General features: G+C 45.0%; 1 protein-coding gene across 2 annotated transcripts; it reads right to left on the bottom strand.

Moving 5' to 3' along the window:
• Positions 1 to 322: 322 nt before the first annotated feature.
• INS (insulin) lies at positions 323 to 16,610 on the bottom strand. 2 transcript variants are annotated; one of them, XM_085646391.1, is made up of 3 exons: positions 16,495 to 16,610; positions 12,538 to 12,771; positions 323 to 527 (listed from the first exon to the last, which is right to left on the bottom strand). In XM_085646391.1, the coding sequence occupies exons 2-3, from the start codon at positions 12,719 to 12,721 to the stop codon at positions 403 to 405; spliced, it is 309 nt and encodes a 102-aa protein (XP_085502517.1). In that variant the 5' UTR covers positions 12,722 to 12,771; positions 16,495 to 16,610; the 3' UTR covers positions 323 to 402. The 2 variants fall into 2 exon arrangements, with proteins under 2 accessions (XP_085502517.1, XP_085502518.1); XM_085646392.1 differs by having other exon boundaries at positions 12,538 to 12,738; positions 16,495 to 16,604.
• Between the last annotated feature and the right edge of the window lie 847 nt (positions 16,611 to 17,457).

A 17,457-nucleotide genomic window follows, 5' to 3' on the forward strand; every position in this document is an offset into this window, starting at 1 on the left:
TGCTGCTTTCCTCTGAATCTCTAAAATTAACATCCATGCATCCTATCGTTTTCCTTGCCTCTCTGTGGACCTAGCTGCATTTTCCCTCCACTTTGATTTGGGTGGGGTTTTGAAAATACTTTGGTCGGATAGCATTTTTAACTTAGATTTCAAGGAGAGCCTGTCTCTGGTGTTATTTTACAAATTCACATAACTTCTGTTCTCAGGAAAGCCTAATATTCCAGTGATGTGAATTGTTCTTAAATGCATGCTTGGCCCTTAACGAAATGAGGCAACCCAGTAACCTTCCAAATAAACACCGCATTACCAAAGGTACTTTTGGTTCACAGCATTTTTAATAAACTCTTCTAAGGTGCAATTCCAGAAGTGCAATGGCCTCTCCCTCGCCCCTCCTTCTCCCCTCTAGTTGCAGTAGGTCTCCAGTTGGTAGAGAGAGCACGTGTTGTGGCAGCACTGCTCGACGATGCCCCTCCTCATTCGCTGCGCGAAGGTCTGCTCGTCCAGTTCGCTGCCCAGAGGACCGTTCGCTGCAAGAAATAAAAAGAGACAAAGCTTTAATGTTGGATAGTTTGTTTTTTACAATGTTCCCGAGGCTTGGCCATTTCCAACTGCGCGGGCATCCTTTAATCTGCACCAATTAAAAATAAGGCAATTTACCAATGCACTTTTGGGGAGCACCTGCAGGCCTATTAATGGCAAGTAAATGAACGCAATGTTTACGTATACTAAATAACCCCCAAAATGTCTTATCGTTTACATTTCAATAGTTACGTCCAGGACTGGGCGGGTGGGGGGTTTGCTAGTAAAAGGAACCGCTCCCGATTTTGTTACAGCGGGGCGATAATGCAGCTTTGCTGCAAAACTGGCCCCCAGTGACAGAACAATCCCACGCAGCCACAAAACCAACCCCCATTCCTCCGGCCCACCGGGAAACGCAAGGGGCCCGATTCACAGAAGTAACTTAACTCAAAATCCTAAACTTACTACCATTTTCGTATTCACAGAAGGCACTTACTCATTTTGATATTCACAGAAGACACTTACTCATTTCGGTATTCACAGAAGTTAGGGATCCTAACTTTAGGACTCCTAAATGCCTTCTGTGAATACCGAAAGTCTTAAAATTAGGATTTTTCTCAGTTTAGGAGTCCTAAAGTTAGGCCTCCTAACTTTACTACTACTAAACTGAGAAAAATCCTAATTTTAAGGCTTTCGGTATTCACAGAAGGCATTTAGGAGTCCTAAAGTTAGGAGTCCTAACTTTACTACTACTAAATTGAGAAAAATCCTAATTTTAAGACTTTCGGTATTCACAGAAGGCATTTAGGAGTCCTAAAGTTAGGAGTCCTAACTTTACTACTACTAAATTAAGAAAAATCCTAATTTTAAGACTTTCGGAATTCACAGAAGGCATTTAGGAGTCCTAAAGTTAGGAGTCCTAACTTCTGTGAATACCGAAATGAGTAAGTGCCTTCTATGAATACCAAAATGAGTAAGTGCCTTCTGTGAATACCAAAATGGTAGTAAGTTTAGGATTTTGTCTTAAGTTAGTTCTGTGAATCGGGCCCCTGGTGTCTGCTACGGTTACTCCGGCCCTAGTTATATTCACAAGATACATGCCTTTCCTCTGGGTCTGTCACTCTCTGGTTCTTTCATTTTTCATGATCACCCCCGCCCTCATCCTGGAACTTTAGTAAAGTCTGTTACTGGCTGGTGTAAAATGTACGTCATTACATTATGTCAACCAGCCCTGTGGCCTGAGTTTGAATCACTTCACTGCGTATGCCTGCTCTCTCCAAGAGTTCAGACGATTCCATTAATGCATAGCACAAATCTGTAACCTCTCTGTGACCCAATGAAGTGCCACATTTTGATTGCCCACTAGATGTCAGCGCCTTTACAGTGGCGTAATGAAACTTGAGAGGCCCATCCTGCAAAGTACACAGAGGGACCTCTTCCTCCCTGGCCCACCAGCTACCACTTTTGCTGAGGGGGCCCCCAGAGCCCGAGACCCCGGCATCGTGGTGGCTGTGGGGGATTATGTAACGCCTCTGTACCTTGCATTGTCTGCTTGCTGCTACCCCATTTCCACCACTTTTGCCGGCGTCTTTCGGTTCCCGCCTTGATTTCTGCTAATATCATACTGTGAGTGGCCGTAGGGTGTCACTGCTACACAAGTGCTGTCTGTCACTACTCTCCAATCCGTCAAACCAAGATTGGTCTCTATTCCCGACAAACGTTGCTGGGAAACCGTATGTCCTGGACCCTTTACTGTTACCTTCTAAACATCATAAATGTACAGATACTATCAAGGTAACTGATGCTAGGCCCGGCTTCTAAGGCTACTCAAATACTCGAATGGACTGTGAGATGAGCATGCACACTCAGCAAGCAATTTTCCCCTTCACTAGAGTAATGTTTTGACCTTTCAAATGGTGTGTCATTGAACTTGTTTCCGGTCCAGGGAGGAACCGGCTTGGAAGTTCAGGCTGGACTGTTCCCATGAGGAACAGAGTCAAGACTGATTTGCATATGGCCCAGATTTGGTTCCCTAGCTCACTGTGCCGCTGGATTCAAGCTTGCCTGGCTGATGAGGGATTATACCCCGAAACCGGTGCCAGTATGCTTGTTTCCGGTCCTGGGAGAACCCGGCTTGGCAGTTTGGGCTGATTGTTCCCATGAGGAACAGAGTCACAACTGATTTGCATATGGCTGGGTCCAAACTGGGGTGGCGTAGTGAGTAAAACAACCATGGATTTATTCAGCATTCCGGCCATCATTTGACACCACAGCATTTTTTGCCCTAAGTGGGGAATGGGTATGCCCAGATGTGGGTCCCTTGCTGGCTGTGCCATGGGACTCAATCTAGCCTGGCTGATGAGGGGTGTTACCCTGAAACCGGTCCCAGGATGCATGTTTCTGGTCCAGGGAGGACCCAGTTCGTCAGGTCGGGCTTGACTGTTTCCATGAGGAACAGGGTAAAGACTGATTTGTAAATGGCTGGCTCCAAACTGGGGCAGTGTAGTGAGCAAAAGAATGATGGATTTAACCCAGATCTCTTGACTGGGGATGTATGTTTGATTTGTTCATTACTCCGTCCATCATTTGTCGCTGCAGCATGGAAATGGCCACAACAGTGGCAATTCTATAATCAGCAGAAATTGAGTGCATGGGCCATGTCTTGCACACAGTAGCCACTCTTGACTGGTACTATCATTAGTTTCTGCACCTATAGGCATTAGGGATGAACACGTTTTTCCAAACCGGTGATTCTTGCACAATGGATAAGACAAGATACCAAGACTTCTCCTTGGATCTGAGACTTCTCCCCAACACTGACCTGCAAACTTCCTCACTCCTGCTCTTCAGGAAGTGACTTAAGATCCTTGTCTTCAAACAGCACCTCATGAACATGTAACCACCTGAACAATAGGCACAGGGTTTCCTGTTCTGCCAGAAAGCTTCTACTCTCTCATTCCCTCCTTTGTACTGCTCGCTTTTACCGGCACCGTTCTATAACACTTCATTCCTTAGTAGATAGATTTGCACTCCCTGAGTATGCAAATCTACTTACATACATTTCTACCAGACTGCACAGTCTTGTTATGCTCCACTGGCTTACTGGAATCAAACCAGAGTCAATGTGATAAATCATCAAATGCCTTTTTTATGGTCTGGCTTGACATCGCATCTTTTGCCAGACAATTATTCGAGCATCACTAGAGACAGACGTTGGCTCCTCCCACATTCTAGGAGTCAGGAGTGCATATTTTGATTGGGCAGAAGTTGTGTGCTTCCACAAAAAATGTGCCTTCTCTCCACACAGCATTGATCTTTTTATTATTTATCCAGCTGTCTGAGCTTGTACTTTGAGGAGCACACAATTTACATTTTAAAGTGTTTAAAGTGTCTTAGATAACTAAATTATTTATACTGCTTTTGTCTGACAACTTAGTTTTCTTCTTTTTTTCTTTACCATTGTTAGTGCCTCATTTCTGGTTCAGATACATCAATCGTCACCTTCCACAAAGCCCTATTTTAATTGTAAGTCGTTGGTAACAAACTTAACTGACAACAGAACAGGTGGAAGGAAGTCATTAACTTACATGGACTTTTAGATCTGGGTTGACAAAGCAACTGTCATCTGACCATTTGACCTACATCAATATTTTTCTACAGTTCTTTGCTTCACACAAAAATACATATCCATTGTGCTATTTACTTGTAATGCAACAACATTAAGGTGATGGTGGGAATGCTTGAATTAACTTCAGCCAGTGTCAATCGATCGGGCGACCTCCCAGTCCACACCTCAGTTTGGACCCAGTCATATGCAAATTAGTCTTGACCCTGCTCCAATAGGAACAATTCAGCCCGAACTTCCAGTCGATTAATCTATGTTACCTTTTGCATACATTTTTAAATGTTTTATCCTTATTTAAAATTGTATTATAAATTCTATGGAATATACAGAAATAAATACAAAAAAATGTTCTGCGGACAATCTCCATTATTTACTGGAATAAGGAATTCCGTGCGGATGTAAACCCTGAAAAATTACGTTCTGGCTGCTATTTCCTATTCTGTTGGGTTTAACTATTCATTTTTCGGTTCTAGCACAGTGTTCCCGGGGTGTTGCATTCTGCCACTACCATTCAACTCCTAACCGGGGCCTAGTTTTGAAGTAGGCATTCCAGTAGTACTACAAAGTTGTGCACCACTTCTTGTTGCTTAAAGATGATGAGAGCAGAGCCCACCTTGCAGCATGTAGTGAGCAGAACTCTAGTCTCTTGCCAGAAGTATTCTGTTTTTTTCCTGTTGGAACAAAAAATCCCATGAGTTAGCCAATCTATCAACACTATAATTCTCAGAGCTAGCGATCTGTCTCTTTTAGGGGAAGCGGCGCTCCTGCTTACAGTTTGAGGTGACACACTGATGACGATAGTTAGGTGCTGTCCTTGAATAACATGTTTGAAAGAAACATTTTCTAATCCACGAAACTATAAAGCGTCCTTGACATATGTTACTGCAGACGGCGAGCGTTCTCTGCAGCTGGCCCACTTCACTCATATTTTAAACTGACCTGCTTAATGCACGCTACGTGAGCGGGGTAACTCACTGCTGACGTGGGGAGGGGCTGGGCCCATGCCAGTTTTGAACACCTGCTCAGATATTGACGGGTGCGTTGGATGTCGACTTTACTACCACTAGATGTACACGTGCCCTGTGGGTGGCCTGTCTTTTCTGGCTGTGTATTTGCTATTGCGCCACGCCACGATGCTGCATTAACCCACCGTCGATAAGAACATCGAAAGGCGTGTCTTTGGCACTTCATATTAGGTCGACAGCTACCCGGTGGGAAGTACCAGACATTTATTCGCCTTTTGATGTTCCTATGCCAAGCATGTTCGAGCAGTGCCATCTGCTGGCTTGATTCTGTACTACACGAAAGCTGCTGAGGTGTGGCTTCTCGATGATGGAGATGGACACCAGCAGCGGTGGGAGGAATCGGAGGTCGACGCTGACTCTTATTGCGTTGAGATGAGTCATTGTTTTCAGTTATATATCACATTTCAAGACACATTGATCCTGTGCTACTTGATTTTCTGTTAATAAGTCCTTTAGGACTCCTGTGTATATATCGACACCTGCATCTTCAGTGACCCCTCCCCCCGCAGATTGATACGGTAATGGCAGGGTGATCAGGCGTCCCGGGTTTGTCCGAACAGTCCGGGTTTTTCGGCGGCTGTCCCGGCAGATTTCAGTAAATTAAGCTCATATCCCGTTTTTTTGAGAGGGCCGGTTGAAAAGTGTAGGAGGTATTTTTTTATGTTTCACAAAACAGTGGTAGTTAGCAGCTGTTATAGGAAAGCAATATAATTAACAGGCATGCAACTGGCTTTAAAAATTGCTTTTTAAGTATTTTTTTAACTGCCTTCTCTGTAATTTTCCGCTAAGGAGCCCTGTCATTCTGTGCACCGTGTTGAAGTAAAATTGCAGTCCTTCTTCTATATTTTGGAAATGTCCCGGTTTTTTGCTTTAAAATTCTGGTCACCCTAGGTAATGGCAGATGCGTCTATAAGGAGATGAACGTGTACATGACTTGTACATAATACTCATCTTTCAGCAGAGGAATCATTTTCCAAGGATCCTTCTAGAGGTTGGTGCATAGCAAGGGGGTTGGCCAGCACACAAAAGACCTGATGGCCCCATCTCTAGTGACGTTGATCTCTGGTGAGGCCTCGTGAAAATATGTCAGTTTCTGCCCTAGGACATTACCAGGGGTATTGTGACCACTTTAGGAGATAGAATCCGGAGTATTGTGTGCAGCTCTGATTACACATCTGGAGTATTGTGTCAAGTTCTGAGTCCTACTCTGGGGTCTCGTACCCACTAAAACGTATTTAGCCCAAATTTGTGGACCACTTCTGAAATGCAGTGTATACTTCTGGCGGCTTCATGTGAATCAGCGTGTCTAATTCTGCGGGTCATACCTCGAGAAGGATTTAGATTCAAAGAGGTCTGCGGCAGGCATGGGTTAGTGATTGCTGTGGAGAGCAAAAACCTTGCTAGAGACTAAGGGTGCAGGGCACAGCGGCAAGTCACCTTGCTGTGCTGCCCTGCGTCACAGAGAAAGGGCAAGAATGCACCGTATTTATCTAATACAGTGTATTCCTGGCCTTCACCCCTGTACTGGCTCCGTTTTGCCAGCCTAGCGCCAACGCAGACACCCATCCACCATGGTGCAAGGGTGCCTGTGTTGTAAGCAGAATTGTTTTTGTGCAATAAGGGGCGCCAGAGGAAAAAACGAGGATAAATAAAGACATTTCTCCTTGTTATGCCTCTCCTAGGGAGCCAAAACTTTTTGGCACATTCCCAGGTATGCAAGTCCTTGTAAATCTGGGAATGCGTCAAAAACCATGAGAGTTGCATGCTAACACCCACTACAATGCCCATGGAATGCATTTCTTGTGCAGAGTAAGGCAACACAGCGATTTGCGCTTTGTTGCCTGACTCCAGTTTTTAAGCCATTCAAAACCATGCCAAGTGGCTTTGCGTGGCTCTGTAAATCTGAGTTAGAGATTTGCGTCGCACATGTACCATGTTCGGTGGCGCATCGACTGACGCCAAGCTCTCATCAATATGCCCCTAAGGGCCCACAGTAATAAAACCAGGTTGTCAATAAGTCATAATTTTGTCCACAGTGACTTCATTGCAAGTTAAGATCTGACATGAGTTTTGCTCTGACTGATCTACTGGCAGTCACAGCACAAAACCATCCTTTGGGGGAGCATCAAAATCTCCTAACTCATTAATATGTATGACACAGATTTCATTTTTGCGACTCACTTGGAATGGCTGCAAATGTAGAGTTGCTGGCTCCTCCACCCCTCAATTTCCATTTAATAAATGCCAGGGCTTTAAATGGGCAGATACTGTCAGATATTGAGTACACACACTTCTTTCATTTGAAAGGGGGAGTGCCTGCACTTCTCAGCACTGCTGTAATATATTTAATGGAAGAGTACTGGCACTACTTGGCAGCGAATAGATACTCTAAAAATGAGTATCTACTCTTCTATATTTCCATTTAAGGCACTGCTAAATGTCAATTTTTTTTTTAAAGCAGACTCTGCCCTTAAGGAGACAGGCACTCTTTTCGATAATACAAGTTGTAATTCAGAGAATGGCACTGTGGGGAGCATAGAACTCCCCCCAATGTCTGCAGATGACATTCACAAGGTTGGAGCTGGCCAAAGAGGACAGCTTCTAACCTTGCAAAGGGATACAATTCCACAGGGGCGTTGTGAACCCCCTGCTTTAGCAGTAACAGCAAGGGTGGAGTTCTTGGTGGGCCTCGTCTGTCTGCACCTCGGCAGGCAAAGGCTCATAAATAACGTGAAAGGAAGGTGTTTGAGTGAGTGAGTGAGTGAGTGAGTAAAAGGACTGATGGGTAGGTGTGTGAGTGAAAAGGTGGATGGATGAGTGAAAGGGTGGATGGATGGACAGCTAGCTGGATTGATGCATGAATGAGTCAGTAAAAAGATGGATGTAAGGGTGGATGAGTGGAAGAATGAATGGATGAGTGAAAGAGGGGGTGGATGGATGGATAAAAGTGCGTATGGATGTATAATGGAAAGAATGGATGGATGGATGAAAGAGGGTGGGAGGATGGATGAAAGGTTACATGAGTGTATGGATGAGTGAAAGGGTGGATGGATGGATGAATGAATTAATGGGTGAAAAGATGAATGTAAGGATGGATGAGTGAAAGAATGAATGGATGAATGAAGGCAGGTGAGTGGGTGGATGAAAGGGCAAATGAATGAATGGCTGAAGGTGGATGGATGATGAGAAAGGATGGATGGATTACTGAAAGCATGAAAGGATGGGTGGCGTGAAAGGGTGGATGGATCGAAAGAATAAAAGGGTGGATAGATAGATGAGCAAAAGGATGGATTGATGCATGACTGAAAGGATGGATGCTTGTAACGTCGTGAACTCCCCAACTTCAGAAGCTACAGAAGGGTGGAGTTCTTGATGGGCCTCTTCTGTCTGCAACTTGGTAGACAAAGGGGAGTTATTGAGTGAAAGGATGGATGACTTAAAGGATGGATGTAAGGATGGATGAATGAAAAAATGGATGGATGAGCGAAAGGGTGGATGGATAGATGAAAGGGTGGATGGGTGAGTGAAAGGGAATGTGGATGGGTCGATGGATAGATGAGTGGAAGGGTGGATGGATGGTGAGAGAAAGGATGGATGGGTGGATGGATGGATGAGTGAAAAGATGGATGATGGATGATGGAGTGAAAGAGAGGGTGGATGAATTGATGGACGGGATGAGTGAAAGGGACGATGGACGGATGGATGAGTGAAAGGTGGATGAATTGATGTAGTGGAAGGGTCGAAGGATGAATGAGTGAACGGATGGATGGATGAGTGAAAGGATGGATGGATGAAAGAAAGGATGGATGGATGGATGAGAGAAAGGATGGATGACTGAAAGAATGGATGAGTGAGTGAAAGGGAAGCTAGACAGATGGATGAGTAAAAGGGTGGATGGATGGATGACTGAAAGGATGGATGCTTGGAACGTCGTGAACTCCCCAACTTTAGAAGCTACAGAAGGGTGGAATTCTTGATGGGCCTCTTCTGTCTGCAACTTGACAGACAAAAGGGAGTTACTGAGTGAAAGGATGGATGTAAGGAAGGATGAATTAAAAAATGGATGGATGAGCGAAAGGGTGGATGGATAGATGAAAGGGTGGATGGGTGAGTGAAAGGGAGGCTGGATGGGTCAATAGATGGATGAGTGGAAGGGTGGATGGATGATGAGAGAAAGGATGGATGGGTGGATGGATGGATGAGTGAAAGGGTGGATGGCTGAGTGAAAGAGAGGGTGGATGAATTGATGGATGGGATGAGTGAAAGGGAGGATGGATGGATGAGTGAAAGGTGGATGGATTGATGGAGTGGAAGGGTGGATGGTTGGATGAGTGAAAGGATGGATGGATGAGTGAAAGGATTGATGGATGAAAGAAAGGATGGATGGATGAAAGAAAGGATGGATGGATGAGAGAAAGGATGGATGACTGAAAGAATGGATGGGTGAGTGAAAGGGAAGCTAGACAGATGGATGTGTAAAAGGGTGGATGGATTGATGGACTGAAAGGGGGGATGGATGGATGAGTGAAAGGATGGATGGATGAAAGAAAGGATGGATGACTGAAATACATGATGGGTGAGTGAAAGGGAAGGTGGATGAATAGACAAATTAATTAATGCATGGATGAATGAGAGAGTGGATGGATGGATGAGTGAGTGAAAAGATAAATGGATGAATGGTTGAGTGGAACGAAGGGTGAAAGGATGGATGATTAGATGGCTGAGTGAAAGGACGAATGGATGAATGAGACTGAGTGAAAAGGAGGGTGGGTGGATGGAGTGAATGAATGGATCACAGAAAGAATGGATGAATAGGTGAGTGAAAGGGTAGGTGGAGAGAATGATGAGTGAATGGGTGGGTGGATGGATTTGGAGACAGATGCATAGGTCTGGATATGCATGGGCAGACGGACAGAATTGGGAGAGACTGAATGATAGATGAAAGAATGAATGGAGGGCAGAATGTAAAGATGAAATTTTAGATATCAGCAGGTGAATGGAAGGATGAATAGATAGATTCTTGAATGAAAGAGCCAAGAGAGCTCGTCTGAAGAGGGTCAGGATGACGTGCCTCATTTGCATGATGCCATAAGAGCTATGATTCGAAGTGGGGTGTATTTTAATATTCTGACTACTCCCTTGCCATCCCACGTATGGATTTTGTATCTGATCAATGGTTGACACACAATTGTAGTTACAAAGCATCAATAGTAAATTGGAAAGTAAAAAGGAACATGCACACTTTCCTTAGCAGTCCTTTATGGGCGACAAGTGTGCATTATAAGTCAGAAAGATCCTTCTAACTGGAAATGTGACTTTTTTTGTATGTTTCGACTTTGTGAGTCACATACTTTGCGATTACCAAAATGTTTTATAGATCAGGCTTGTTAGTGCTGTAATAGCCACAAACATTGATGCACAGAAGGAGTTGGCATACATATATATATATAATTATTATATACATATATTTTATATATATATGATAAATGTCTATGTAAAGAATATATATATAATATATATATATATATTATACATATATATGTATATATATATATCTATATATATGTTCTGAATACTCAGAGAGTTCACTCTTTGTACATGAATATTGTTTCATAAAAATGACTTGTTAGGTGATAATTATTCATGTGTTAAGAGAAGTGTTGGCTTCCTCAGTTTCGTATTTTTTATTTGTTGAGAGTTTTCTTTTGGAATGGGGGGTATTTAGTCTCCAAGAGAAGATATATTGGGGAGATACATTCATTGTTCAAATATAGTTTCTTCCATGTTGTTGCAAGAGAAATGTTTAATGGTGTTAAATCTATACTTGGTTCTGTGATCCAGGATTTAAGGAGGACAGAAAAAGTCATATGAAAGCTTTGGGAAGTAGGAATGCTACTTTATCTCTATTGCTCCACACATAAAACCTTGTGTGGAAAGGGAAGGCGTTCCCTACATTGGCTTTGGTGGCATGAAATTAATGGGAGAGTCCTCATCCCCTCTAGGCTCACTATAGCTCCCATTAGTTGTGGTTGTAACTCTGGGTGGAATTCAACCACCAATCATTGTGAGTGGCTCAATCTATCCAGGTCTAGAATTACCAGGTCCACAAACTCCAGGCACAATATGTGCAGGCCCCCAGACACAGCAGGCCTAGTTCCATCAAATGTGGATGCACATGTGGTGAAACCGCTGCAGGGGCTGAGTGTAGGGGCACAGTCCAGCCCCCACCCAACCTCTGCAGCACCATGGGGGAGAACAGAACACTCTCACCAGCCAGGCCCAGACCTTCATGGGACTGCCTCCTTCATCACTTGTGGAAAAGGAAAATCCTATGCCAACGTCAGCCTGGGACTGTGTGCTTCTCTCCCCCTACCCCCCCCCCCCACCTCCCCGCCGGCCCCTACCCCTGCTGAGCCCTTGGAAAGGACAGTCTCCAGCCAATGCACAGCAATGGGTGTACGCCCTCTCCCTTGCCCCTCCCCCTGGGTCCAGAGGTCTATATGAGGGGAGCAGACAAATCTCCAATCAATCTACACCACACTTCCAGACCCTTTAACTTCTGAGCCTTTACCCTAAAGTCCCCTCCCCGCCCCCATTGGCCCTGCTTCATAATATGTCAGCCGTGTTGCACCTATCATCAGAGATCAACACAAAAACTAGGAAGCAGTATTCCCGGGGCTTTGTGATTAGTTCCCATTTCATGGAAAAAAATGAGTAATTGTCAGATTTTGATGCTGGCTTGAATCGGAGATTCTGGCACCTTGGTTTCCTCACACAAACATTTAGCAACCTCGCAATGAGGGCCTATAATCTACATATTATGTAAATTCCCTGGTGTTTCCCAAACCCATATGCAAGGAACGTGCGCCCAAGTACGGCATAAAACCAACAAGACACTTTGTTAGGTACCAGGAAGAACAGCTTTACCCTAGAGAAGTGTAACTGCCCCTCCCCGGTGCTCGACTCTTTGGAACATGTTTCCCATAGAAATGCTTCCATTTTCTCAATGCGTCACCTATCTGAAGTTCTCTTACCCTCTAAGGCAGGGGGTTCTCCAAAGTCGGTCCTGGAGGGCCGGGTCCATTCAAGATTTTTTGCAAACCCCCATTTAGATAAATGTAGTTATCTGAAAAATCTGGCATGGAACTGGCCCTCCAGGACCGACTCTGGAGAACCCTGCAGGCATACCTGCCTTTGATTGACTTTATTGCCTCCTTGAGAGGTTGGAGGTGCAGTGTTGCAGAGTTTAACCTCTACCAAGCCATGAGGAGACTCGTACAGGGCAGCAGGCGGAACAGTCAATATGGCGGCGAGGCCGAGCCCATGCTGAGGGCCATACTGCATTTAAGAATCTATGCATGGGCTTACCCAGTGGCTGCTCGGTGTCGCGTCGTCCCTTGGGTGTGTAGAAGAAGCCTCGGTCTCCACACACAAGGTAGAGGGCTTCGACCAGATGAGAGCCGCACAGGTGCTGGTTTGTAATAGCCTGGCTGGTGGGGGTGCAGAGTGCACCGAGAACCAGGAGAGTCAGGGCGCTCAGCCAAACAGCCATGGTGTGTGCGGTGGGGCCTGGAGATGACAAGAAGAGAAAGAGAAGGACGGCTGGCCAGAGAGAAGGAACACGAGCAAATATGAGAGAGCGAGAGAGAGAGCATGGAGGGGAAGAGGAGTGAAGGAGATGTAAACCATAAACAATCCGAGCGAAGGATAAATAGAGGTAAGAAATTAGATTCAGCTCAAGTAGAGATCCAGAGTAGAGAACAGGGAGAAGGTTTAAAGCATGAAACGAGAGCGCAGAGCAGGGACCAGACCAACGAAACGGGAAGAAAGTTTGGAGAAGAAAATGAGCGAGCAGGTAAGGAAGGCGAGCGATGAACCAGGGAAAAAAAGATTACGATTTCAGGAGATAAAAAAGAGAATAGGCCGAGGAAGGGCGCAAGCAAACAGGAAGAAGATTCCGAGAAGAAAACGAGTGAGAAGGCAGGGAGGAGAATGGGTGAACACAAAGTAGGTTCAGGGATGGAAGCGAATGAGCGAGGAAGGTGAAGATGGCGAAAAAGGAAGCAAAATGTTGAGGAGAAGAAAGATGCAGGGAACAAATGAAGACGGTTCAAGAAAAAGAAACGAACGAGTGGGCCAAGGAGAGAGCAAGAGGAAGGTAAGTTTAGAGAGAGAAGACGGAGAAGAAAGAATGTTAATATCTGGCAAATCACCGAACTCTTGCAAATACATTGAAAATGTATAGATTCTCTTGGACTGCAAGCCCTCACGGATGGGACGTGCCATGCATCCATAGCATTAAATCCGCAGTTACATGCACATCACAAGGACTCATTCTTGACACATTTCAGAGAGTTGGCAGAGCTCGCTGAAAAAAAGATTTGAGCAAAAACGAAAGCAGTGGGTAGAGATCAACGGGAACGTTGTCTATATTCATTCATCATGCAAAGCCAGCTCGAGGTGCCACACACCAGCATTTATATCATTGAGGTGAAAATACCCATCACAAAATACACGGGTAAAATGTAGCATTTTACATTGAGGTTTGCTGCATTGGTTGCTTTTTAATTAGGTGTTGAATCAGCATAAACATAGATTGCTTCTCTACGAGAAGTAGCAACAACGGGACAACATATTTACTTGTTTTGCTTTGGCATCTGGTGCTAAATTCACCTGAAAACATGCGGTGTTCTGCACCAGGACACGTTGTGCGAGCGCATACAGAAGGGATGTCTTTGCATGGGGGTGGGTGAGTGGGGTGTGTGCCCACTTACATGTTTCATTATTACTGGAGGGGGGAAGGTTAGAGGTGCTTGTAAATGCTACTGACAGTCACCATGGGCAGCTTTGCCAGTGGCCTTTAACAGACTGCAGTAGAAGCTGGGGCCTTGTGGTGCTGACAGCACAATGTCTTGTGTCACCCTATACTTGTCTTCAAATTCTATCACGGGAAGGCGCTCGTGTATGAAATAGTTAATAGCCTTACCTTCGCTCCTCAAGTAAAATAAGTTTATCAAAATTATGATGTAAAATAGTCCTTAAAGCTGGGGCTTGACGCTGTGTAAACAGATTCATTTTCAGTACTGGTGTTCAAGTTATCTGAATAAATGTTTGCCAGGTAAAATATGGCAAGTGAGCTAAATATTTAAAATGATAAAAGAGAGGAGCACATTGAAAAGGTCCCCAAACTGGTTGCTGTCCTTTCCTATTACAATAAATTTAGTCTTTTAATTGAAAAATATATTGTAAGCAAAAAACCCAAAATATCTGCCGGACCTTGGAGTGGATGTGTTAGATGCCTTCCAAAACATTTTGACAAACTATGGTACTCTTTGTCACCTTTTAATTCCTCTGATTAAAATATTTAACCTTTCAAGAATTGCAGTGATGTTAAATTTCCCTTTTGAAAGTTCTTTTTGGCAGCTGCCGCACATTGCACATATTATTAATTTTCAGGGACACGTTGGAAGTGGCTGAGAAGGCTTCAGTCCTCTTCCTTGCCACCGCCTTGAGTGCCCCTGGGCTCCCTTGGTTAAAATCCAAGGGGCCTATTTTTTAGCCTAGAAATTAGATTTATGAAGCCACCCAGGCCACCTTGAGTGGCCTATCGTGGCTTCATAAATCTTGAGTAATGTAATGCAACACAAACTGCTGCGCTGCACTACTCTGCACTAGGGAAGCGTTTGCATGGGTGTTGCTTGGGTGTTCCAACACAACATCCATGGACTTTGGTGCGCTCCTAGATTTACAAGAACAGGTAAACCTGCGAGTGCTCCAAAAAGATATGACTTACCAGGAGAGGCGTAACGAAGAGAAATATCTTTATTTAGTCTCACTTTTCCCTCATTCTATGTGTGCTGCAGCACACTTAGAAAGTGGAAAAAGCCTCTTGTGATTGTTTTTGTACAGGAAGGTGTCCCTTCCTGCGCAAAAACAATTCTGCATGCAATGCAGGCACACCTGCACCATAGTGCAAGGGTGCCTGTATTGGCACTGGGCAGCTCATTGTGTGCCGTCTAAGGGAAACATTGCATTAAATACTGTGCATTCCTGACCCTTTCCCACTGACGCAGCTCAGCTGCACCACTTTTTGTATTAATATGCCCCAATGCCACAGAAGAGCCCATGGCACCCTGCTGCGACCACCATCAATTCAGAACCAATCCCAGTCCCTGAGGCTGAAAGGATTTCACTTAAGCAGGAGCCTCTCTAGTCAGAGCAGTAGCACCTTATCGCACATTGTCTGTACATTAAGGTCCTCTATTTGCATAAGGCAGCGCCACAAGTCTTCTTGCTGCCCTGTCCTACGCCAATGTAAAAAGGCAGGAATGCAGCGTATTTATGAAATACGGTGTATTCCTATCCTTTCCTCCTGTGTTGGCGCATAATTTTCTGCTAACGCCAACGTAGGCACCCTTGCAACATGGTGCAAGAGTGACAACATAGTCACCCTTGCACCATGTTGCAAGGGTGCCTCAGTTGCAGGCAGGATTTTTTTGTGCAGGAAAGGGGCACCTTCCTTCAACAAAAACAGTCCAGAGAGGCGTTTTTTCTCCTTCAATGTGTGCTGCAACATGGAAAGAGGAAAAAACAAGGAGAAAAAAATATATTTCTCCTCATTATGTCTGCTCTAGGGAAGCGTACGGTTTTGGTGCTGCCCCAGGTTTATGTGATTAAGTAAATCTGGGGAAGTGTCAAAATCCATGGGTGTTGCGTGGGAAAACCCACTGCAGCGCCAAAGGAACACCTCCTTGGCGCAAAGTAAGGCAAGGCAGCAACGTCTGCTGCTTTGTTTTACTTCATCTCTATAAGGCCATGCAAAGCCAAGCAGAGTGGCTTTGCATCCCCTCATAGATATGATTGAGATGCTTTTGCCAGCCTCTCATAAATAAGCCCCTTCGTATCTCCAACTCGCCCCAGCCTCCTACTAGAGGCTAGCTGTTTGTGCCCAACACTGTAATTTTCCAACTCCGAACAGGCCCTTCCCGCATCCTGCAAGATGGGGTTTGGAAAGGTAGGCTCTGCTTAGAATAAACAATCCTCACACATTGAAGAATAAATCCGATTGCCTTCCTGAGCCCCTTGATAAAACTGCGTGAAAGCAGTTAAGATTATACATTAAGGAACACAAGAGCAGGACAACACAAGGTCGAAGGCCGGAATATGAAAGTCAGTACGGGAATGCAGCCCACAAAGTCTGTAATCCTGAGGGTAAAATTGTTGCCTCAGCAGTTTGAGGCCTCCCCCAAAGCAAAAAATCCAAGATGGCCGAACCATAACCAGTACCATCACTCACTCAGCTTAGGAGGTCGAAGACGGACTCACCTTGGTGATGAATGGCTGGAGGAGAGAGAGGCGATGTTGCTTCCAGAGGGTGAGAATGGTGCAAGTGACCTCTCTGGGGAATTCGCTTCACGTTTATACTCAGCGCAGGAGCTTTGCTCAGCATTAATGCTCCTATTAGAGCTTCGACAAGGCACTTCCAGCTGGCTGTCCCCAGAGCAGAGAGGCATGACAGCTGCCCATTTGGGAGCCTGCCGCCCTTAAGCGGTGGCTGTGTCAAGACAATTAAACAAGGCAAACACTCTGCTCTCATCAGTTCTGCCCATCTGAGCTGGCTCCTTGCTGAATTGGCACTGTTTTTTTGGAAATTTTCCCTTGGCGCAGCGCTGCCAGGGGGTGCGACTCATCAGACTGAAAGGACTGTGTTGGCTAGCAGGAAACAATGAAGGAAAACAACCTCACGAGAAGAAGGGAGGCGAGCAGAGCAAGGCCCGCCATCTCCATCGGCAGAGAGGAGCAAACAGGTGGCAAGGGCGGCCATATTGTACAGGAGGGAACAAGGACATATCACATCCACTGAGACATGGGCAACTCATCCGTTGCGGTACTTGTGGTTGGTGACATACGCAGCATTTCTCCCTTAAACTAAGACACGAAAGCATATTAATACCTTCACACATCCTCACGCTGAGGCATGGAGCAATATGAGATTAGTGACAGGCTCACTTTTTATCATTTGACAGTGAGACAGTGGTGTATGTGACTAGAGACTCGCCAGGAAAAAAATGTGTAGAAACACACTTCTCATTTCTGGAAGACATTGTGGAATATGTGCTTTTAGTGATACCCCAATCACTTCTTAGACAGAACGAGACATAGTGATGTCTGTGATGAGAGTCACACGACCCACTTCTCATGTACAATGAGATATGGTGATATGTGCGAGATAGAGGAACACTTCTCAGGTACAATAAGCCATTGTAGCTTAGAAGGTTTGAGAGCAGC

Source organism: Triturus cristatus, chromosome 3_1 (assembly GCF_964204655.1).
Source record: "Triturus cristatus chromosome 3_1, aTriCri1.1, whole genome shotgun sequence".
In the NCBI taxonomy this organism is placed as follows: domain Eukaryota; kingdom Metazoa; phylum Chordata; class Amphibia; order Caudata; family Salamandridae; genus Triturus; species Triturus cristatus.